The sequence below is a fragment of the Rhinatrema bivittatum genome, chromosome 5 (genome assembly GCF_901001135.1).
Source record: "Rhinatrema bivittatum chromosome 5, aRhiBiv1.1, whole genome shotgun sequence".
NCBI classification, from domain to species: Eukaryota; Metazoa; Chordata; class Amphibia; order Gymnophiona; family Rhinatrematidae; genus Rhinatrema; species Rhinatrema bivittatum.
Genome location: NC_042619.1, coordinates 302838920 through 302864329, shown reverse-complemented (window position 1 = coordinate 302864329; position 25410 = coordinate 302838920). Strand labels below are relative to the sequence as shown.

The following is a 25410-nucleotide window of genomic DNA, read 5'->3' as shown; positions in this document are numbered from 1 at the left end:
GGAGAAGTCCATTAACGGCTATTAATCAAGTTTACTTAGGGAATAGCTACTGCTATTAATTGCATCAGTAGCATGGGATCTTCTTAGTGTTTGGGTAATTGCCAGGTTCTTGTGGCCTGGTTTGGCCTCTGTTGGAAACAGGATGCTGGGCTTGATGGACCCTTGGTCTGACCCAGCATGGCAATTTCTTATGTTCTTAAAAAAAAAAAACCAAAACAAAAAACCATGAAGAGAGAAAGTTTTCCACAAGGCTAAAAACAGCCAAAGTGAGCTCAATCACACCGCGAGGCATACAGCTCCGCAGACAAGAAGAGACTAAAATGGGACCCTGTGTCGATGCATGGTGTAGTGCATGCTGGGCATGCTCAGTGAGCCTAGACAAAGTTCTAGAAACTTTGACATGTTTTCCACATCGGCGCTCCATCTGATGATGTTTATTTATTTAGTTGCACGATATTATATACCAGTGTTTAGTTGGAGTACCATCACATCAGTTTACAATTTATACAATTTAAAATTCGTAGTACATACATAGATACAATAAATAATATCCTATATAAAACTTTCAGATTACAAAGTGAATAAAATCAAAGTAACTTACATTAACTATCTAAACTCTAATTGACACTTATAGCTTCTGCACGGAGATATCTCAGATTATATTCTCTGCTTGTACTATTGGTGAATGCCTGATTGAAGAGCCAGGTTTTCAGAGTCTTTCTAAATGCCTTTAAATTAGACTCTAACCTTATCTGTTCCAAAGCTTAGGTCCAGCAAATGATAGGGCTCTCTCTCTCTCTCACAGAAGTTAGTTTGGCTGATGTTAGCGATATGATGGATAGGAGCCCTTTGTTTGCTGACCTTTGTGAGGACTACCATCCTGCTTGTCCTCTGAGAATTAAAAAAAAGTAAAACAAAATACATTTTAAGTGTTAAAAAGCACACACTGTTGAAGGATAACTTCTTTATTGGTGAAGCCATTTACAACTGAAAAGTTTAAATTTTTTTTTTTAAACAAAATAAATAAATCGGTTCTGTCGGTGTGAAGAATCTTGAAAGTGGTAAATCCTGATAAAAATGCTGCCAGGTAGGGTTCAATAAAAGGTGTGAGCAAGATGTCATTTCCTACCCTTTGCTTTTCCTACCCTATCCCCCCTTTGGTTTCTTTTGTCCTTTTGGCACAAGAAAAAGCAACGCTGTGTCTTTCCATTAAAACAGAAAAAAATTGGACGTTTAAAGGTATCAGTGCCACAGAGAAAGAGGAAAGCATAAAATCCATGATTACTACACCATCCAAAGGAAGGTGGGAAGGTGGCTTGGTGCCCGAATTGGTGCCCATTTGGGTCTTTTACTTCTAGAAAGCCAAACAAAGAAAACCTGCCCAGGCCCCGCTCCCTTATTCACAAAGCCTACGCATGATCCTTGCGCACAGTCTCCTGCCACCTTCATCCCCACCCCTACAATAAAAAATGGATTGGTACCAACAGGTAAAGAAAAGCCAAGTCCTATGTATTAAGTGCGCATTCTACCATAATCCCAGAATAAAATTCCTTCCGCTTTATCAAGAGGCAGAAGATTGACATAATGTGTATCTATTTATATTCTTTCCGGTTTGGACTGAAGGGGAGGAGGGGCGGGGGAAGCTGCTGATAATTTAATGGTGGATTCCGGGAATCTTGCTTAACCATAGCGGAAATGATCAGTAGCATGCATGGGGTACAAAGTCCATAAAATATTTAAGGATGGGAGACCTTGAGAAGAAACCAGGTAAAAATAAAACGTGGACTGGAAGAGTACTGCTAGTCGCTGGAATGGGCCTCCTCCTCCTCCTCCCACATCCTGGGCAAGAAAGCCAACAGCAGCCTTTTACAAAGAAAACGTTTCAGAAGGGAAGCTGCACCTTTCCATCTCCAGCAGCAAGAGGCAGAGAGCAATGTTCAGCCAAGAAACCACCCTCGCACAGAACGTCTGGATTAATGAAAATGCTTAATCAACAATGCTTTTAAAGCAGGTACAAGGTGGGAAAAGTGGCTCTGTAAGGAAAGGATCTGTTCCAGGACTTCCAGGCCAGATTCATTTAGATGGCTAGCCCAGTGTGTGCTACAGTGAACATACTTTCTGAATACAAAGCTGTGTTCCTCTTGCTCATAGTATCAAACAGAACATCTTTTAAACAGCAAAGTCACCACACTCATAAACCATTCACTTATCAAGTGAAATGTTCACTGTGCAGGCTAGGACTCTGTTTTACAAAACCTTAGGCACTGCTTGAAAACAGATGGTGCCTAAGGCAGGGGATGCATTTCCCGCTCTCTTCTACGGACTAACAAATCTTTATTAGGAAAGAGATGAATTCTAATCTCATGCATGTCTGCCAATGGTGGATGTAGGGGGAAGAGGCAGGAGGAACTGTAAACATTTCACAAGGCTTTTAGGGGAACAGATACTGAATAGGAAAAAAGGATAAGATCCAAAGGGTTAAAGCTGTGTTGGAAACCCCCTCCCCCACATACAAAAAACATGACACTAATTCCTTATGCCCAAATGTCTGACTTGGCTGAGACTGGGTATGGCAGCTGTGGAAACACTGCTGTACCCCTCGCCCCTTGCTTGTGCAGTGGCATTTTTTTCAATGTACTATATACTGGACTGGCTTTGGTTGCAATTAGTGAATAAAGCATCCCTGCCACTGGAGGGCATGTGTGGCCCCAGATGTCCCATTTTGATGGTAAGAAATATTTAGGGGTTTGTAAGGGATATAGTGCCCCAGCCCTGCAGGGACATGTTCTCAGATCAAAGCATAGGTAATTAGACTTTAGTGTTCAACATCTTATTTGATACTATTTTCAATGTGCAAATGCATGGAAATCACTGATTCTTGAGTTATTTAACCCATAAATGGCCCCTGCCAATGAACACAATTGGTGATGCAAACAACTTTAGATCGCATAGAAAGCGCAAACTGATGTGATGCGGCAAATCTAACTCTGGGTCATGAAAGTTGGTTTCAGTTCTGTTTTTCTGACTCTCATTCAAAGGGGCTGTGTAGTAGATTACACTGTACAGATGAAATGTAGTAGAAGGCCTGCACTCACACATCAATCCAGAGTTAGGTTGGCAGCACCACAAAAGAGGATAGGTTTGAATACGCTAAGCCCAGGAGCAATTGGGTAATCTGAAGGCCTCATCCTTTCAAAGCAGATTCAGGACTGAAGGGCAATGCTGCTGCATTTTGTCAGTCTGCCCTTGGTGCTGGAGGTCACAAATGCCATCTTACCAGGAACATCTAATTCCCAACATCCGAGGACTGCTAGCAACTTGGGCATAAAGTTACTGCAACACAGAGTGCGTGCAAAGTGGTAACGTACCCGTGCAATCAAACTCTAATTATTTTCCATTTTCAAGATTTTAAGTAATACTTTTGCTTAGCGATGTTATCTATTGTGGTTCACATTAGTAGATAAGAAACCAGATCCCAGCAGCGGACAAGCTCTTGCCCAGTAATCTAGGAAACCAATAGGCCACTGCTACAAATTTCTTTTAACCTACCGTGATCATGTATTCAGGCAGGCACCAAACTACATACACCACCAAAATAAAGAGTCAAACTGGAACCTGTGTGCATAAGTCAGTTCTGGTAATTACAGTAATTGCTACTAACGTGAGGCACCACCTCACATTTATTAGATTATATGTTAAAGTATTATATAAAACCTTGAAAATCATTTTAGTTTGATTCTAGAATGAAGCTGCTTCTGCTTTCTACAACCCATAACATGAAGGAAGGTAGTTCTTTGACTTGGGATTTCTTGAATGTGATATGTAAGTGTCCAAAAGATGGGGTTAAGAGTTGAATATATTCTACAGACTGCAGGATGATGGGAGGTGGTACATACACTTCAAGCAAGTGTTTGAAAAAAATATCTGTCCCAAAGGCATCTCTTTCCTAGTGGATATTTTGGTACTGCAAGCAGCAAATTACAGATCTCACGTTCACCGTAAGGTTTAGCTCCCAAGGTCTAGAGCAAAGGATGGCAAACTGAGGAGAGAGCACGCAAGAATGTCCGGTGTGTGATCTTAAGACAAGCCCTTGTAGGCATCCAGATTAAAGGCAGTATCCAGGAGTCGATTCAGCTCAGTCAGGTGAGTGTTCTTGTTTCCCGTTGCTGGGGCGGCTGCTGGGTCACGACCTGCATACCTGGAAGAAAAAATGCGGAGCCTTTAGCGAATTGGCATCCTGCCCTGAAAACAGGAAGTGCAGCACTGAGATTTGGTGGAAGCTAGACAAACTAGAAGCTCATGCAAGTGGATAAAGTGACTGCAAACATTCGGGAGGAGTCAGAAACCATGATTTCATTTCACCCTTGAAAGAAAACATCTTTCTAAAGTCCTGCTTTTTTTTAGCAAAACTCAGGAGGACTAATTTTATGCAAATAGGCTGTCACTGAGAGAATGTGTGTACTCCAAATGTCAATAAACTGCTGCCTAAATGCCACAAGCCTCCTGAAGACAGACATAGGGAGGGCAACTTTCAAAGCATTTCCATGGATAAAATGCTGCTTTACCTGTGGAAAATGGGCTTGTAGGAAACTGCTCACCTTGTGTGTGTGTGGTGCCACTCCATAAGTTTACCCGCACACTGTGCGAGGCCTTCCTGGGGGCAGGTTTGGGGAGGGGGTTTCCACTTTTAAATTTTCAAAAACACACTTACATTTTTTTGGAAAAACTACCTATATAAAACTTAGTAGGTGCAAATGTCTATGGAAATTCTTCCATGGAAATTACCCAAAGTGCACATAGGTGCACACTATCACTTTGAAAACTGATGCAGAATCCACAGGTAAGGCGATATTAGTTCTTACCTGATAATTTCCTTTCCTTGAATACAGTCAGACCAGTCCAGGCAAACAGGTCATGCTCATCAAGCAGCAGATAGAGACAGAGACCAACAGGTTTGCAGAGATCACCACTTGTGTGTGCCTGTACTTCAGCCTGCCAGTACTAGCTGTAACAAGCTAATTTTGGACAACTCCAATCTAAACACATTTCATTACTATATATATTTTTTGTTTTTAATGATTACATATATTTTTTAAACAACTGGAGGGCTTCCAAAGGAATATGTAAGCAGGAAGTAGAAAAACTACTATTCAGCAAAACACTCAGTTTTGATCAAATAATCCAAAGAAGCAACTATTGTGTAGACTTTGACTGAAAGGCACCATTAGCTGGCAGCACAGGGAGGGTTCTGGACTTATCTGTCTGGACTCAAGGAAAGGAAATCAGGTAAGAACTAAATTTCTCCTTCCTCCTCAGTCAGACCAGCCAGATGAATAGGATGTACCTGAACAGGGCGAGGTACTGCCATACCCTCTTAAGACCTCGGAAGCAAGAGAGGCTTCCTCCCTGATGCTCACATCTAAGCAACAATATATTCAGAAAAGCAATGCAAAGATGACCAAGTCATTGCTCCAGAAGAGAAACCAACCACAGTTCTGCCCTCGAAGTAGCCTGTGCCCTCGTGGAATGCGCCCACACTTGTTTCGGTAAAGACTTGCCAGAATTCACTTAGGGGTACATTTTTAAAAAACAGCTCGCACGCGAACAAAAGTACGTCGGATTTTATAAGATATGCACGCAGCCGCGTGCATCATAAAATCTGGGGTCGGCGCGCGCGCAAGGGGGTGCACATTTGTGCAACTTGCTCGCGCCGAGCCCTGCGCGCGCTGCCCGTTCCCTCCACCACCCCGCACCTTCCCCTACCTAACCCACACCCCCCCCCCCCCGGCTCAAAGCATGCGTAACTCGCGCGCGCCGATGGCCCGTTGCCATCACCCAACCTGGGGGCTGGTCCGGAGGCCTCTGTCACGCCCCGCCGCCCCCCCGACACGCCCCCCCCCCAGCAAAGCCCCGGGACTTTCGCGCGCCGCCGAGCCTATGCAAAATAGGTTCGGCACGCGCGGGGGGGGGGGGGGGGGGGGGTGTTAAGGGTTACGCGCTTAACTCTTTTAAAATCCGGCCCCTAGGCTCCAGTAATAACATCTTTAATCCAATGGGCTATTGTAGCTTTAGAAGATACCTTTCCACTCCCCACTATACAACACATATAGCTAATATGATTTCCTGAAGGCATTAATAAACTTGAGATATCTCAGATGAACTCTCCTCACCAGGAGCGAACTGTTCTATAGGGGCTTTGGGCATGCCCCCGGTGGTCAGGACAGAGCAGTCACATGAACAGGTTAACACGCAGCCCCATAGCAGCTGTTCCAGAAGAGCGGAAGCCTCTACCAAGGCTCTCCGCTCATTTCTTCCCCCCCCCACCCCACCCCCACCACAGCTGCAGCCACAATTTCAGGGGCTTCAGCTCATTTTTTTTGTCCTCACAGCTACAGCCCCCGGCTCTATGGGCCTGCATTGTTTTTTGTCCTTTCCCCACAGCGTCACATATCTGTGGGACAGCTCCCCCCCCTCTTCCCCTCACTACCACGGTGGTAGAAATTCTCCTGTGGTATTCCCCTTGCATGACCCCATGTCTCTCTGCTGTGGGAAGCAGCCAGTAGACATCAGGCTGCTGCTTCACTATGGCTGAAGGACTCACCGATTTCTGCTGATGGCCATCTCTTATGCCGCCAAGGCAAAAAATACCCCCACCCTCTTGCATTGGGTCTCTCTTCCCACAGCAAGGCCATTAGGCTGGTAGCCCTGCCCGGATCCCTCCTGACTGTCCACCAATGTAAGTAAAAATCTATTTTATTTATTTATTTTTAACATATTCAGAGGGTAGAGAAGAGAGAGAATGCAAATGCATAAGGGAGCATGTATGCGTGTGTGTACATGTCGGTGGATGCGAGGGCGTGCGCATGTGTGCGTAGCTGTCAGTGGGTGCAAGGGAGCGTATGTGTGGTAGGTGTCAGTGGGTGCAAGGGAGCGTATGTGTGGTAGGTGTCAGTGGGTGCGAGGGAGTGTGTGTGTGTGTATGAATGAATGTGTCAGCAGAGGCAAGGGAGCGTGTGACAACCAACTCTGAATCTGACCATTGATATCTGACAAGCGATTGTCCCTTACTCAGCTGAAATATGTTTCCACCTTTGCATTCTTTATGGTCACCATGAGTTCCATCAGCGGAACTCCCCATTTGGCAACACATTGATCAAATGCCTCCAGTAGTGATCATTCCCTGGGATAGACAACATTGTCACTAAGCAAATCTTCTTGAACATTTTCTACACCTATGTAGGAGGCTGCAAACATCCTTAGATTCATTTCTGCTCAAACGAGTAGCAGAATAAGGACACTTGAAGAGTTTTGGTGCCTCCATAAAGATTTATACCACCATTGTAGCATTGTCGGACATTACTCTGTCTGCATGACTCTTTAAAAGAGGTGCAAATTTCTCTATAACTAAACAATAGCCCTGGCCTCCAACTGACTGATAGACAATCTTGCCTCCACAGGACATCACGGACTAAGTCAGACTGGCATCTGTTATCATTGACACTCAAGCTAGGGGTTTGATACTAACTCCAGTTTCTGCAATTTAACCACCATTGCAACCTTATCTTCACAGATTCTGGTGCTGGTAGCCTTATGGAATAGTCCTGAGACTAGGGATTTCATCGGGAAAGCAAGGCGCTCTGCAGAGGTCTCAAGTGTGCCCTGGCCCAAGGCACCAGGTCTAACTCTGCTGCCATTGAACCAAGAAGTTGCAGAGTGCGACATACCATCGGATTCCTGGAGGATAATGCATGGATTTGCTGACTCAGCTTCTAAATTCTTTGTTCTATTAGCCAAACTCAGCTTAGCATCATGTCAAATAGAGCTTACAGATATTCCAGAATCTGAGAGAGTTGCAAACTGCTCTTGGAGAAATTGACTATGCAAACCAATTCTTGCAAAAATTGAACCATCTTCTGGGTAGCCAGTGTACTTTTCTGAATTGGCTTCTCCCTCAACAACTAGTCTTCGAAATAAGGGATGAACCAACAGCCATTCCTTGCGCAGCTCTACCACTACAACCACCATCACCTTTGAAAAGGTCCTTGGAGCTGTGGGTAGGACTTGAAATTGAAAATGCTGCTTAGCACTGGAAACCGAAGGAAGCACAGATGATTCGTCCTTATTGGAATGTAAAGATAAGACGTCATAAGATTCAAGGTGGTCAGGAATTCTCCCTTTCATACTGCCATGATCACAGACTTTAATGTTTTCATTCTGAAATAAGTTACCTTCATAAATTTGTAGACCCATTTCAGATCCAGAATGAGATGATAGCATCCCTCTTTCTTTGGGACTACAAAGTAAATAGAATATCAACCTAATCCCCCACTGGTCTCTTGGGACTGGTACTACAAATCCTTCAATTCTAGGAGCCTTCCTAACATCACTCTTATGGCTTCTTGCTTCCTGGCAGAGTAACAGGAGGAAACCATAAAAGCAATTGAAATGGGTTAGGAGAATTCCAGGGATATCCGTGTTGCATGACTTCCAAGATCCACTGATCTGAAATAATTTGGGATTATCTCCGGCAGAACTGTGAGAGACAGCTGGCTATCTCTGGAACCGAAGATAAGCCCCTCAAATACTCACAAGGAGTTTTGAGAAGAACCTGATCCTGAGAGTCCTTTTCCTTCTCTGTTGGAATGAAAGGTTTTGATACCTGCCAAAGGTTCTGGAACTTTGATTACTATCAATATTCCCTGTTAAAATCTGCTGGAGTCCCAAAACCTATTACTGGCTGAAAGAGGAACTTCTGGATGTGTCCTCTAGGAGTCTTGGCACTTTGGACTCCCCCCCCCCAAGCCTTTGCCATTTTTGCAAGATCTTCTCCAAAGAAAAGCCGCCCCTTAAAGGGAAGCTTTGTCAAATTGGTCTTAGATATAGGATCCGCCAACCGTTACACAGCCAAAACAGTCTCCTAGTCGCCACTATGGATGCAAAACTCTAGCAGATGTCCACATTAAATTAGAAAAGATGTCTGCCAAATATGCTGCTCCCGACCAACAGAATGGATTCATTCATTGCATCTTTCTGAACACTCTGTGCCACACGTAAGCCTGATCTTATCACTAAATAACTACAAGCCACTATCTGCAGAGCCATACTTATGGCTTCAAAGGATTAAGTACAGACTTTTTTTTTTACGAGTCTAAGCGCAGCACCTCCCCCTCCACAGAAATTAACATTCTCAGTTACAGAATAGACCAGTGCATCCACCTTTGGAAAGCAAACTTGTTCCCTTTCTTGAGGAATCAAGGGGTAACATCTTAGCTAGGGAGTGTCCTCCCTTAAAATTTGCTTCTGGAGAGACCCACTCCAATCAAATCTTTAACTGACTTATGAAGAGGAAAGGTCTTAGACGGCTTCCAGTACTGGCTATAATGGCGTCCTCAGATGAGTTGGAAGTCTCATCCTTTTTATCCTCTGTAATATTCATTGTCCACAGGGATTGGGAAATCAAAGATGCAAGCTGAGATGCAGCACCAGAAGTACCATCCTCATTCTCAGGGGATAACATAGCAACAGGGTAATGATGTTGGAAAAAGACCAAATGGACCATGCAGTCTGGCCAGCAAGTTTCTTATGGTAGCAACTGCCACTTCATGCCTTATGTTAAGGGTAGAAATATTTACAATCAAAACTAAGCAACTGTCAAACCCATAGCAAAATATGGATAATCTCCTTCTTCATCATTATCCCCCTGTGGAATTATCAAAGTCAATTAGAGAATCTGATCTAGAAATATTGCCCTCCGGTAATTTTCTCTCTGGAGCTTTTCCTACCCTGCCCTCTTGAAAAAAATCAGAAAAAAAAAGAAAAAAAAAAAAAGAGGTAGGTCTGAAGTATTTCCTGACTGATAGTAAAGGCTTGCTGCAGATATTCTTCAAACTCCTTAGAAACTGTAGCCCAGATCCAGGTGGAGCCTTTAAAGGAAGGCTGGGGTAGAAACTGCTGCTGATAGAAGATTTACTGTAATCCCCGTCTGTTCAAGGACTGCAGGGCTGGGCGTAGTAGGCCTGAGCTCACCTTCACTGCTCTGCAGTTCACTTATGGCTACCAGGCCAGTTTCTGAAATCTAGACTCAGATGGTGAGAGGCTGCTTGGCCAACTCTGTAAGCACAGAACCCCACCACCAAAGTGAGAGAATCACTTCCCTGCAGGTTCCCTCGGGCTCTTTGACATTCTTGTCACATTTTTTAAATTCCCCCTCATTAAACCTCTCTCAGATTACAGGCAGTGTAGAGTGCAGTTTTCTTCCCATGCTCTGCAGTGACTGCTGTTAGTCCTCCACAAACTCCCGACTCGCAGAAAAAAATCCCAAATGAACGTGCTGAAAGAAAAGCTTTAGAGACTCACCTGAGAACCCCAACACTGCCTCAACTTTCAACAGGTGTGTGCCCCTGTTTTTGCACTTTATTTCAGGCTGATACAGGTTAACAGTGCGCTCCGGTGGAGCGCACTGTTAACCTGCATTTGGACACACGTTTTCGAAGTGCTAGCTTTACCCCTTTATTCAGTAAGGAGTAAAAGCGCGTCGAAAACACACGTCCAACCCCCCCCCGAGACTAATAGCGCCCGCAACATGCAAATGCATGTTGATGGCCCTATCATTCCCGCGCGATACAGAAAGTAAAATGTGTTGCCAAGCCGCACATTTTACTTTCAGAAATTAGCGCCTACCCAAAGGTAGGCGCTAATTTCTGCTAGCGCCAGGAAAGTGCACAGAAAAGCAGTAACAACTGCTTTTCTGTGCACCCTCCGACTTAATATCATGGCGTTATTAAGTTGGAGGTCCCGAAAATTAAAAAAAAAAAAAAAAAATTAAAACGTGCCCGCGGCTTGAAAACCGGATGCTCAATTTTGCCGGCGTCCGGCTTCCGAACAGTGGCTGTCAGCGGGCTCGAGAACAGACACCGGCAAAATTGAGTGTCGGCTGTCAAACCCGCTGACAGCCGCCACTCCTGTCTAAAAAGAGGCGCTAGGGGAGTCACGTGATGTGGTGAACGGGATCGGACGTCTCTGAACCCGCTCCGGTCGCCCAGGCTCCTCTTCTCCTCTACCAGCCGGTCAAATCCACTTTCAAGCCGCCTCTCCGCGCTGATCCGCTCAGCTTATGTCATTGCCTCCTTCATGTCAAAGTCGCCCTCGCCCATGCCTCCCAAATTGGCGAAACGCGAGAAAGATAAAAGCAAGGGGCCCGATCCCAAGATGGTGCCCGCGGCGGTGGAAAAAGTGACGGACGGAAACCTGATGGTTACTGCCTCGCCAGCCCTCACAGTAACCGAAATCAAAGATGCGGTTTTAGCGGCTTTAGACTGCAAACTTACCGGCATCTCGGATCAAATCGGGGCACTCCGAGAAGCCCTTACCGATTTTACTCCGCGGCTCAATCACGTGGAGGAGCGGACGTCCGCGATGGAGGATGATATTACAGCACTACAGGGGAAAGTGAGTACCCTTGATCAACTGCTCCAGGAACAAATTGCAAAGACTGACGATCTCGAGAACCGAGCTCGTAGATCCAACATCAGGTGCCTGGGGGTCCCCGAAACGGTGGAAGAAGCTTTACTTCGGCCCTCCCTACTAAAATGGCTGCCAGAGGCTTTAGGTCTCCCGGAGTTGGAAGGGAAGCTGGACATTGAGCGGGCACATCGCGTGGGAGCCAGGGGTTCAGATTTGTCGCGGCCCAGAGTAGTCATTATGAAAATTTTTAATTTTCACCACAAACAATTGATAATGCAGGCTGTGAGGAAATGCGGCACATTACAATTCCAGGGCGCAAACGTCCGTTTAGCACCGGATTATTCAGCAAGAGTGGCAGCCCTGCGTAGGGCATTTGCTCCGGTGTGTAGCAAGATAATTGAGAAAAATCTGCGCTTCACAATGCAATTCCCCGCCAAGTTGCGTATTAATCACGAAGGGAAATGGCGTACCTGTGCAACCGTCGAGGACGCAACGAAATTTCTTGATTCTTTAAACACCGGTTCCTGAGCAGCAATTTTACACAGCGGTATTACTAATATATGGAGGAGGAGAGAGAGTCCTGGGGCGCCGAGCACTCATGTTTGACTCCACTACCCTGACCTATGTGTCTGGGAGGGTACTTTGTTGTTGGGGATCAGGGGGAGGGGGTGGGGGGTAGGGCACTGGTATCATTTGCTATATGTATGTTTATGAAGCATTCATTTCTTTTTTCTCTATGGTTTGTTGGTGTGAGGACCTTCTTGCCTAGGCGAGTCCAAAGACAGGCTTGGGAGGGTGAGTTAGGCTGGGAGCTTACCCTTCTGCTCATTAGCATGCTGTCATGGTTTTTGGGCCCTGCTGGCAGTGATGGGTAGTAAGTGCCGGATAATTTCTTGGAACGTGGATGGCTTGGGAACCCCTATTAAGAGAAAGAAAGTTTTCCAGCATTTAAAGCGGTTAAAGGTGGGGATAGCATGTCTTCAGGAAACCCACTTAACTGTGGCAGAGAGTAAGAAACTCTGCAGAGAGTGGGCCGCTGCTTGCTATTTCTCTGAAGCGAAAGGGAAAAAAGGTGGTGTAACACTACTAGTAAACCAGAATGTGCCCTTTACCTTTGTTAGGGAACTGAAAGACCCTGAGGGAAAAATGGTAACCATTGGTACTCTGTATGCCCCGAATGTGCCAGATTCCCTATTTGTTACCATGGTGGTCAATCTGTTATTAGCTAACGCACAGGGTGATATCCTTCTCACTGGTGACTTTAACAGTGTATTTCAAGCTGAACTGGATAAATTCAATATCCCAATAAGTTTCAAGCAAAACACAGACTCAGGGGTTCGGCAGTTTTCCACACGCCTAGGCCTCTTGGATGTGTGGCGGCTGCTCCACCCGGGGGAAAGAGAGTACACTCACGTATCCCGGGCGCATGCTACCATGTCCAGAATAGATTACATACTGCTTCCTAGATCGGCGTTTGACAGGGTGGATACAGCACATATTGAGTCTATTGTGATTGCGGATCATGCCCCGGTGTGGGTTGACCTCTGGCTATCTACTGTGAAGGGGGGACAAAAGCCATGGCGTTTCCCTGGGTCTTTGCATACTGATAAGGAGTTCCATACTTACTTGCAAAGGAAGTGGGAAGAATTTGCGCAGGCGAATGAGCAGCACTGGAGCGATCCCGCACTGTTCTGGGAAACGAGTAAGGTGGTTCTCCGGGGGGAAGTGATAGCCTATTCTATAGCACAGCGGAAAAAGCTAAATGCTCGTATTCTGCAATTAGACTCGCAACTCCAAGCTGCACAGCGCTTATTAGCGCAATCCCCCTCTCAGTCCCATAAAGAGGCATATAAAGCGTGCCTTCTTGCACTAAACTCTCATCTCCATCTCCGGGCACAGAAATCGTTAAAGGCCTCTGACCAATTTTTCTTTCACTATGGGAATAAATCCAGTAAATTACTGGCTAGGATGGTGGCTATAAAAAGGAGGAAGACTTTTATAGGGGGTCTTAAGGACCATCAGGGCCATAATGTCACTTCCTGTAAGGATATTTGTACTGTATTGTGTAAGTTTTATGAAAATTTATACATGGAAGACAGAAAGGGGGGCAAGGCTGAGGAAGAAGCGTTTTTCCAGGGTCTCCAGCTGCCTCAGGTCCCTGAGGATAAATGGGATTTTCTTAGTAGGCCCATTACGGCCGGTGAGGTCCGAGGAGTTATTCAGGCAGGGAAGAACCATAAATCCCCGGGACCTGATGGGTTCACCATAGAATATTACAAAATTCTCAGCTCCTCACTGGTGGAACCTCTTGCGGCTTTCTACAACCAAGCCTGCGAAAAAGCCAGTTTTCCCCCGCAATTCAATATGGCGTACATTACTGTCTTACCTAAACCAGGGAAAGACGCTACGTTAGCGTCCTCCTATCGCCCCATATCTCTCTTAAATTGCGACTTGAAATTGTACGCTAGGATTCTGGCCATAAGACTGAACTCCGTTTTGCCCTCTCTCATCTCCCCTTACCAGGCGGGTTTTGTGGGTGGCCGAAATGCGGGAGGCCATGTCATCCGACTGCTCTCTGCCATAGAAACGTCACATTATTATAATATTGACTCAATGGCAGTGGGGTTCGACTCGGAGAAGGCTTTTGATAGGGTCTCCTGGGACTATATGTTTTCAGTCCTTCGGCGCTTTGGGTTTCCACACCGGCTGATACAAGCGATCTCAATTTTATATCAGCGGCCATTGTCCCACATTGTAGCAAACGACACCATCTCAGACGCGTTCTGTGTTGCGCGTGGGGTGCGGCAGGGGTGCCCCTTGTCCCCTATATTGTATATTTTGACTTTGGATCCCCTATTACGGAAATTGGCAGAATCCCCTCTTATTCAAGGTCTTCATTACAAGCATGGGCTGTTTAAAGTGGCAGCTTTTGCCGATGACATGTTAGTTTTCCTGTGCAATCCCGCTGTCTCGCTTCCCCATGTTTTACGCTTCCAAGCCCTGTTTGGGGAATTTGCTGGGTTAAAAATTAATGTGGAAAAATCTGAGGCTTTGGATATACGGGGGACCTTACAATCCAACTGGGGTGGTGTTTTTCCCTTAAAGTGGGTAACTGCTTCTTTAAAGTATTTGGGCATCCACATCCCTGCTTCCCCTAGTCAGTTATATGGGTTAAATGTTACTCCCATGAAGCGGAACATGCTTAAAAATCTCCTGGTATGGCGGGATTTGCCGCTCTCCCTTTCAGGGAAACTCCTGTTAGTAAAAATGATGGAAATCTCTAAATGGTTGTACCTTTTTCATGTGCTGCCGGTTTGGCTCCGGAAACAGGACGTTAAGGACATCAATAAGGGGTTACAGCAATACCTCTGGAATGGCATGAAGGCCCGTATACCCCTAAAAATGTTAATGTTACCTAAAGGTCAGGGGGGACTCAATTGTCCGAACATAGAACGCTATAATCATGCATGTTTGGCACGACACCTCCGAGACTGGGTATGTCATTCGACTCTGTACTCTCCAATAGACCATTATACAGCTTGGTTGTCGCCACATGCTCCGGGTGCTACCCTGCACCTATCAGACTCTTTACTCCCCAAATTCATCAGTGGCAGTGTGGTGATACGACCTATACGCCAGATGTGGCAATCACTATGTAAGCAATTTCAGGTGCCTCAGGGATCATCATCTTGTTTACCTATACGGGGATACAAACTATTTTCACCTGGCATGACGCAATTACTATTTAGGACGTGGACATCTAAAGGACTACACAGTATGCTGCAATTGCTTACCCAGGACACCGGTCAATTTCAGATCTGCAGTTTCCAGGACTTAATGGATAAGTTTGCTGTTCCAAAAACTGACTTTTACGGCTATTTGCAGCTTCGACATTTTATGATGGAAGAGCAGAAGGCGAACCCGGCTTTCGCCCACGGATACAAAGTGCGGGACTTTCTACTGGGGGAAGATGGGAAACGTCAGTCAGCCTCACAATATTATGTAGCTCTGACGAAGTTGCCTCCACTACAGCATTTGGACAGGGTTGTAGCGAAGTGGAATAAGAGCTTATCCCAGGGCATATTTCCCAACGATTTGCAGGACTGTTTTCTTTCTATACCTCGACTGGTGGCCAATGTCACTCTTCGTGACCAGGCCTATAAGTTTTTGCATCAGGCCTTTTACTCTCAGTGTCAAGCTTATTATATGGGACTTACAAAGGACAGGCAATGTACTCTGTGTTCTGCTGGGCGCCCAGATTTCTACCACTGCTTTTGGACCTGTCCCGCGGTGCAGGTCTTCTGGAAGTATCTACAGCGGCTAGTCGGTTCTATGTGGGGCCTTCCTCTTCCCTTGGACCCCCTCCTCTGGTTGTTCGGATGTTCCAGAAAAACGGACTCCATATTTACAGGTAGCCAACAATGCTTTTTCCGGAAGATCATCCTCATTGCCCGAGATGCGATTCTGGCCCAATGGCTACAACCAGTACCGGTTTACAATCAGGTGTGGAAGACCAAGTTTCATAAATTAATGCATATGGAGCTGCTGATGGCGAAATCTGTTTCTCAAGCAAAATATACGAAAGTATGCCTTCTCTGGCAGTCTTATATTGTTCTCCTGCCAGCAGAGGACTCTGGAGTATTACCATGATAGGGTCAAGCATCCTCTTGTTTCCATTATGTCTGAGCTCTGTATACTTGACCTTATACCAAACTGCTATGGGAGCCTTGCATCATCAACAAGTCTCTATCTTATGCTTTTCTTCCTTTCTATCTGATACCAGTGCAGCGTGGGTGGGTGGGGGGAAATGGTGGGCAACTGTTCTTCAGGGTATTATTAAAAATGGTTGACAGTTGGTTGTACCGTGTAACCTGTGTTACGGGGGATTGATAGTGTTGAGCCTTTGATTGTCCCACTTATTTGGAAATTTTCATGTGGTGGTGTGTCTTAACCGATGTCCTCTCGTATTGTTATTGCTGTTTATTCACTGACTGTTCCAATAAAGATATTTACACAAAAAAAAAAAAAAGAGGCGCTAGGGACGCACTAGTGTCCCTAGCGCCTCTTTTTACCACCGGCCCTAATTTAAATATTTTAGATTACTGAATCACGCACACAGGATGTCCCCTCAGAGAGTTAAAGGAGAAGCATCCTTTTTTTCCTTTTAAAAAGGCAAGCTGGAGGAGGGAACAGAAAAAAAAAAGGGGGGGGGGGGGGTGGAAGGGAGGCAGAAGAGACTCCGGGGTCAGGATTTGCTCAACTGAGAGGGAGCACAAGGTTTTCATCTCAGGAACTGCTCTTTTTTTATTTATTTATTTATTTTTATCATCTGAGGGCTTGCTAAACTGAGGAAGTAAGAAACTGGTCTTTTGCCTCAGGACCTGCCTCCAATCTGTTTTCTATTCAACTGACCAGACCTCAGCCCACATCACAGAATACTTGCCTACCATCTGCTGGAAAAGGAAATGTCACTCCTTATGTGCATCTATATGGACATAAGCAAACCTGTTAGTCTCCATCTCTATCTGCTAGTCAGCGAGCATAACCCATTAGTCTGGACTGGTCTTACTAGATGAAGAGAAAACTTACTTTGCATCCATGCAAGCAGTTAGAATATTACCCCCAGGGAGGACAGTTTTCAAGAGAGATTTTCATAGGTGAAAGGCATTTTGCCTGTGTAAATCACTCTTGTATTTGAGTAACTGTACATGCATAGTTCCATAAGGTACTTACTTTTACCTGTACTGATGTGCAGCCATTCCTGGGGCAAAATTAGGTCTTTGGAGAATTATGCGTGTAAGAAAAAGCACTCTCAAGCCTCTGTGGGTACTTTATTCTTAGGCAATTTTCAGAATAAAAGTAAAAGGTACCAAGTCACCATGCTTACCAGACAGGCTTTGCGCGGTCAATGGTGGTACGAAGCCGCGGTTTCACGTAGTCGTAGTATCCTTGGTTCTTGTGCTCTTCCTGACACCAGACTAGGTCAGCATTTGGGTGCTTTTCCACTTCTTGTGCAAATAAATCAAAGGGGAATGGAGACAACTGCAAAAGAAAATCCAGTCAAGCTCAAATCCCATGTACAGTAAACTCGGTCACAAGAACGTAACATAAGACGTGCCAAGCTGGGTCAGACAGTGACCAGTCTGGGTCGCAAGTACCTGTCAGATCCCAAATGGTTGATCTGTTTTTTTGTATAACATTCCTAGGGATAAGCTACCTGGTTAATAACTGTTTATGGACTTTTCCTTCAGGAGCTTCTTCAACCCTCTTTTCAACACCACTATGTTAGTTGCCTTGCAACAGAATCTACAGCTTGACTGTGCTCTGAGTGAAAAAATGCTTCCTACAATTTGTTTTTAAATCTTCCAGTTGTTAGTTTCATGGAGTGTCCTCTAGTCCTAATGTTGTTGAAAAGGTAACTAACTGTTCTTTATTTACCTATTCCAACTGTTCTCTATTTATCTGCCCTACAGATGCAAAAGACCCATTGTAACTAATATAGTAAATCATGGTAAAATGAGAAAAGAGAATTGCTACTTAAAGGGATTCGATGTATAATCAAGATGAAGTTTAAGCTTACCTGTTAATTTCCTCTTTTAGTTCTGCCAGCCCAGTCCAGACAAGTGTGTTATATCCCCCCTGCCAGCAGAATGAGACAGAAGGGGGGAAAAAAAAAAAAAAAAAGCTCAAAACTGCCTTCATTCCCCCATAGGGCTCTGATGCAGGATCCAGCTCTTCAGTATTCTATGTGAAAGTTAAGAGAACAAAAAGCAACTATTTTGGTTTCCAAATCACCATAACCAAAACCTGATGCAGCCAAACAACTTCATGCCATTATCATTAACTCAGGAATTAGATAACCTCTACACCAAAGTCACCATTAGGCCAACTACCTTCAGAGAGGGCAACAACTTATTCGCTGTTAGTTTTCTGCATTTGTCAGACAAAGATTTTGATTACTGTGGCTTCCCCGGGTGGGTTCTGGACTGGTCTGGAAAGACTAAAGGAAAGAAAATGAACAGGTAAGCTTAAAGTTTCACCTTTCTTAATGTCCATGCCAGACCAGTCCAGACAAGTGGGACATACCCAAGCTCCATCCAGACTGAGCGGGAGGAAGCAATAATAGCTCCCATGACTTTTGCATCCAAAGTGTAGCCTTTCTCAGCCTGCACACCCACAATGAGGTGCTTACAGCAGGGATGCAACAGAAACAAAGGTCCTGCCCTACTACTGTCCTCTGGAAAGACAGGTTCTAACTCTACCTACAAGGACTGCGCTCTTTGAGGGACCTGCAAACTCTTGCTGGAGTGGGCCAAAGTGCTCATTTCCTCTATTTCTCCTGAAACTGATGCCCTGGAAACCACTGTGCTTTTAAAAGGACAGAACAGACCAAAGACCGATCCAAGAAGAAACCGGTCACCTACAAACATCTCAAAGGTGACCTACAACAGATCTGAGAATGGCAGTCCCTGTTTTGGCCTTAATTGGCTGACTTTTTTCATCATCATAAGTGAGAAAAGCCTGATTCCAACAGAAGTGAAATGCTACTCTCTGAAGAGAGAGAGTATTGGGTGCAGAGATACATTTTCCTTTAAAAATTACAAAATGCCACCAAGGAGAGCGACTTCAGCAAGACAATTCAAAGAAAGGCTACCCTAACAAGGCTTAAGAGGCAGGAAGGTCAGAAACTCTCCTTGCCTCACTGCCAGAATGACAGACTTCAAAGTTTACATTCTGAATTGAGACATATGTAGGAACTTGTTGACCTGCTTCAGATCCAGAATGGGAAAGGAAGGTTCCATCCTTTTGGATACCACAAAGTAAACTGAATAATGCCCCAGACCTCATAGGGCCTTTGGGACCAGAATCACTGCCTTCAAGCTGATAAGTTGATTCAGTGTTGCCTTTACAGCATCCTTTATCGCAGAGTGACAAGGGGAAACCACAATTGTGTCTGAAGGAATTCTAGGGCATAGCCTTCCTGAATAACTTCCAGAACCCAGTGATCAGGAACGATTTGGACCCGGTTCTGATAGAATCTTGACAGATGCCCACCTACCTCCAGAATCGGAGACTGGAGGTAGGTGGGATGTTCAAGAAGCAATTGCCCCCAAGAAGCCACCTTTAACTCCTTGTTTGCCTGAATGAAAGGACTAATACCTACACCAAATGGCCAGGATCTCCAAGAACTTGACCACCTCCCTTGCTTAAGTTTTCTAGATTCCCAAAACCTATTTTGAGCTAGGCAAGACTGAGAAATACCCCTGGGTTTATCCTCTGGGAGCTTGGATTCACCCCAACCCCTGGCTATCTTCTCAAGCTCCTCTCCAAACAGTCTGCAGACCAGTTGAGCACTGGATGTGCATTCATTCGTTTGATTTGTTTCGCTGCTAAGCATGTATCTAATAAATGGACGCTAGGCATACAAAATGAATGGTGTGCGCTTACGTCTATGGGCACTCACATACGCACACACCATTTGTTTTGTGCATCCATTCGTCAGATACGCACTTAGGAGCCTCCTTATTGTCACTATAGAGGCCACTCTCCTGGCTGCGACTCGCACCAGATCAAAGGAGGCATCTGCTAGATATGCTGCCGCTGGTTCTAGCTGAAGAGACTCCTCAACCAACCTTTCCTGAGTGTGCTGCACCATATGGAAACCGGTCCTTGCAACAATAAAGGTGGAAGCCGCTATCTGTAATGCGATGCTGGCTGATTTCTGTCCTGTGCATTCTTCAGTGCAGCCCCACCTACTACTTTGTAACTGAATAAACTAGAGTGTCCACCTTCAGAAACTGAAGGCTGTCCCTTTTTTTGTGGAACCAGAGAATACAATTTGGCTAGGTAGGGACCTCCCTTAAAGTTTGCCTCTGGGAAAACCTACTCCAGATCCTTCAAAGCCTGATATAAGGAAAAGATTTGGAAGGCTCCTAATACTGACCATAACAGGATCTTATGATGAAGTGGGAGCCTCTCTTTTTTTTTTCTCTTCTATCAGAGTATTCAAAGTCTGCGCAATCAAAACCGATAACTCCTCTCTATCAGGCCGATACAGTAAGGAGCAGTAGGAAGAGCTGCGTTAGTGCCGGGCGCACAGTCCGGCTCAACTACCGCTCGATACTGTATTAAAATCGCATGCAAATTCAAGCCGCGTCCAACACGCGTCCATGAAGCGCAATCCATTTTACTGTATAGGCACTTTATACAGCGCCTATACAGTATACTGGGTGCGCTGGTACCTGTCATTTCAAATGTCAGGCACCAGAAGTGGATCCCAACTTTAACCAAAGAAAACCTAAAAACCTAAAATCCCCTCCTCCCGAAGCGACTCGACATGTAAAATATGTAAAACCTAAAAACCCCTCCTCCCGAAGCGACTCGACATGTAAAATATGTGAATAAGTGTAACCAACTTACTTTTTGTTTCTTTTTCAGCCCTTTCAGCCTTCTCTGCCGTCCTCCGGAGGGGGCAGCTGGTGGCGAAAGGAGCTTCCAGCAGCCCCCGCCGGCAAAGACGGACGAACGCACGCCCGTAGTGCACGGGCGCTCAAGCCAGCGAAAGCACATGGACAGACGTGCGTGACGTACGCCGTGACGTCACGCACGCGCGTCCATGTGCTTTCGTTGGCTTGAGCGCCCGTCAATTTGGGTGCTCTAGCCAGCGAAGCGCATGACATCACGGCGTACGCTTCGCTGGCTAGAGCGCCCAAATTGATGGGCGCTCAAGCCAACGAAAGCACATGAACAGGCATGCGTGACGTCATGGCGTACGTCACGCACGCCCGTCCATGTGCTTTCGCTGGCTTGAGCGCCCGTGCACTACGGGCGTGCATTCGTCCGTCTTTGCCGGCGGGGGCCTCTGGAAGCTGCTTTCGCCAACAGCTGCCATCTGCTGGTTAGGCAGATGGCAGCTGGTCAGTCTGCTGGTTAGGATTCATAATCCATTCGTCTGGACTGGTCTGATTGGATAAAGAGGAAAGGAATGGATCCCTCAAAGGGAAATACTGTCTCCTCCATAAACTGACCTCGCAGAGGTTCCAAACTCTGTCAGATCTGCACATATTCCTCTTTTGTGCCACTGAAGGCTGTAACCCTGGTTGTCTCAATAGTAAAGGATGTAAAAGAGAATAGAAGAGATTTTCTAGGAGAGAATCCTCTGACCAGGGAAAAAGATGAAGGAGAACCCTTGCTTATACTTTAAGAACTCAGTCCAGGCAATGTCCAGGCTCCCAGAGAGAGCATATGCAGGAGCCTGGGGTCATGGTTCTATTAGGATATCCTAACCCTTGGCTCTTGATGTCCTTGTTTGGTGGAAGGCTCCCAGAGAGAACATATGCAGGAGCCTGGGGTCATGGTTCTATTAGGATATCCTAACCCTTGGATCTTGATGTCCTTGCTTGGTCGAAGGCTCCCAGAGAGAACATATGCAGGAGCCTGGGGTCATGGTTCTATTAGGATATCCTAACCCTTGGCTCTTGATGTCCTTGCTTGGTCGAAGGCTCCCAGAGAGAACCTATGCAGGAGCCTGGGTTCATGGTTCTATTAGGATATCCTAACCCTTGGCTCTTGATGTCCTTGCTTGGTCGAAGGCTCCCAGAGAGAACCTATGCAGGAGCCTGGGGTCATGGTTCTATTAGGATATCCTAACCCTTGGCTCTTGATGTCCTTGTTTGGTCGAAGGCTCCCAGAGAGAGCATATGCAGGAGCCTGGGGTCATGGTTCTACTAGGATATCCTAACCCTTGGCTCTTGATGTCCTTGTTTGGTTGAAGAGCTTGCTCATCTTGGACCTTGCACTCTTGGAGGTGCCCCACCTGAACCTAGTAGGGCAAAGGTGATTCCGCCAGTCTTTACACTTTGGGGGTCTCAAGAGCATCAGCTCAAAATGTTTGTCTGTACGATGATAGCATCGACCATGTGAGCTGCTAGGTCCTGCAGAGGATCTGTATCCCAGACCAAATCAGGTTCGTTTACCAGAGTACCTGAGGAATACTAGATTCCCCTCAGTTTGCTCACATCAGCTAATGGCATTACACTGACTGCTGCCACTGGGCTACCTTCTCTCATGCAGAGACAAACATTTCTGGAGCACTAGACAGCTGGCTCTGTCTCTTGGTCTAGACCTGGACTTATTGGTTCTCTACTAGACTCCTGTCCCTGTTTCAGCTGCCTTGGATCATAACTCCTCTCCCAACCTATAAGGCTGAAAGCCTATGGTGCGAAATAACCATTAAGTAAATTCCAAATACATTCCCTGCAAGATACAACTATAAAAAGTCACATGCTCAGGGATCCTTCTAAGAATCAGCGAAAGTAGCCTTGTGACACAGGACTAATGGATAGCAACCCAAGAAGAGTGCAAATTGAGTGAGATGCATGTGAGTCTGTGCCCAAGGTACTATATTCAGATCCATTGCCCTGGACCCTACACCTGCAGAACAGACCATGCTCAGGGCAGACATGGAAACAGGAGATCTGGACACTAGGAGTAAGACCTTGCGCTCTTGAAGTCTGAAGCCATAAGACCACTTTCTTCTTTGAATATGAGAGAGCTTCCCTATACTCCAGAGACTGGGAAGGACTAATTGCTGTTTGAGATACTCATCAGTCAGCCTAGTGGTTCCACACCTGGCTGCGCCTGAATGGCTTTCATGCTCAGATTTGGTCCTGAATAGTCTGATGAATAGAGGAACCAAAGTCTGGGGAGAGCCTGATAATACACCTGAGAAATATGTGGTAGTAACCCCTGGAATAGATAAGTGGGAATGCCCCTGTGTATCCATGTGAGGAGTCACCTAAGAAAAAGGTATGCCATTCTGCTTGAGGTCCTACAGAATAAAATTTGCAGCCCTTTTTGAGAAATCAGACAAAGTATTACACCCCAACTTCTTTTCAAGCGAGAGACAGAGCCCCAAAATCTGTGGCTGACCAAATCAGCTTAATAACATCGCCCCTGAGGCCTACACAGAGGATGACGGGGAAGTCTCCCTGAATGGTGTCCAACCACCCAGAGGAGAAGATTCCAAGAGTTGCTGTGAAGGAGTACGCCAAGAATACAGCAGTCTGCAACAAGGAGGGGTCCCTCGTTAGCTGAGCCCAGTATTCTGGACCACCTCCCCAAGGAAGGGAAAGAGCCGTTTCAGATTGCTTGTAGCCTGCAGACTTTGCAGCACCACTTTTCCTGAGACAGTACATGCCTCGTTCACTTTGAAACGTGGACATTTTCCCCAGGTAAATATTTGCTGAAGAATATGCCTGTCGAATTGAATCTGAAATTGACATGGACGTGTACATTTCCTTCCCCGAACTAAACACAGCCCTGGGAACAGCTTCTCATCATGAGGACAAAAGTACAACGAGCACTTTTAGCCACGCTGGGGGAGGGCAATTTTCAGATAGTTCATTTCCGTAGATAAAGTGCTATTTACTCATGTAAATGGCTTTGAAAATAGCCTTCTATAGCCAAGAGGAGGGGTCAGATTTGATGACCCATTGCAAGAGATGAATACCATTTTGGGTTCTTGCCACTTGGATTGCTGGAGCAGAGCTCACAGCCTTTGGAGGAAGGGGCAAGGGACATGGTGTGGGAACAGCACAGCCTAGTGCTTGGGCTAGATTTAGGATTTTGTTGCCCTTAGGTACTTTTGGTGCTTTTACTCCCACTCCCTTCTCCTGTAAGTCTCTGTTATTTGGGAGCAGGGGGCCATTCTCTATTGAATGAGATTCAGCAGAGCTGAAAGGCAGCAAATCTTAGCCAGCCTGCTGCCCTAAATGTTTGACGTCCTAGGCACTAGCATAATGGGTGCATATTGACAAAATCAAGGGCTACCGAGTGCGGCTTTTACAGCAGTACCCAGTGAGGCCTGGAAGTAGCTCAGAACAGAGCACAGAAAGAGATCTCTAACACGCTTAGAATAGAAAGAGGATTACATATGGGATACGTATATTGACTATATGAGCTTATCCTGTTACAAACTGAGTTTGGCATATTAATAATGAACAGAAAAAGATCTTGAGGTCAATTTTCAAAAGCCATTTAGATGGATAACTGAAAGGTTATCCGTCTAAATAGCTACCCAGCTATATTTAAAGCCGTATGCGGCTAAATTCTAGGTCGGTCCGGAGATGGGTGGGAGGTGTTTTGGGGCTGGCCAGAATTTGCGGCTAACTCTGATCGCGCTGTAGGGATGTCCTAAAAGTTGGCCGGATATACTTATCCGGCTAACTTTAAAATAGCTGGGGATAAATCCTGTTAAGTTAGCCAGATAGCTATAGCCGACTAACTTAACTAGCCACTCAGTGGCTGAATATCGGACCCTTTATATTTTTGAGACTACTAACTGCATTAAAATTTCAAGGATAGTATTATTATATTATATGATGATTTTATGATATGATCTATTTTATGCTTTTTTTTTTAACATTGTTTTATGTTGTATTATTTTAAGACTAGCCGTTAAGCCCGTAACAACGGGCTACATTTAAAAAAAAAATTTCGGTCTATTTCCTTCCTCCCCCCTCCCCCCCTCCCCTCCTCCCTCTCCTCCCCCCACCTCCCTCTCTCCTCCCCCCTCTATTCTCCCTCTCCTCCCTCCACCTCACTCTATTCTCCCTCCCACCTCCCCCCTCTATTCTCCCTCTCCTCCCCCCCTCCTCCCTCCAGCTCACTCCCTCCCCCTCCTCCCTCCCCCCTCAGCTCACTCTCCTCACTCTCTCCTCCCTCCCCTCAGCTCACTCTCCTCACTCTCCTCCCTCCCCTCAGCTCACTCTCCTCCCTCCTCCCCTCAGCTCACTCTCCTCCCTCCTCCCCTCAGCTCACTCTCCTCTCTCCCTCCTCAGCTCACTCTCTTCACTCTCTCCTCCCTCCTCTCAGCTCACTCTCTCCTCCCTCCTCCCCTTTCAGCTGATCCACAACCGGCAGACAGGGGGGGGGGGGGTGTCCCTC

At 45.9% G+C, this 25410-nt stretch overlaps 1 protein-coding gene across 8 annotated transcripts in view; it reads right to left on the bottom strand.

Annotated features, from left to right (window-relative positions):
* Nucleotides 1-949: 949 nt before the first annotated feature.
* The window catches only part of OGDH (oxoglutarate dehydrogenase), a 282477-nt gene continuing 258016 nt past the window's right edge, over nt 950-25410 (bottom strand). For all 8 annotated transcript variants that reach the window (XM_029604213.1, XM_029604206.1, XM_029604212.1 and 5 more), the window contains 2 exons: nt 17351-17505; nt 950-4198 (listed from right to left, as the gene is read on the bottom strand). In XM_029604213.1, coding sequence (XP_029460073.1) covers nt 4078-4198; nt 17351-17505 — 276 coding nt within the window. In that variant the 3' untranslated portion in view covers nt 950-4077. The remainder of the gene's footprint in view (nt 4199-17350; nt 17506-25410) is intronic.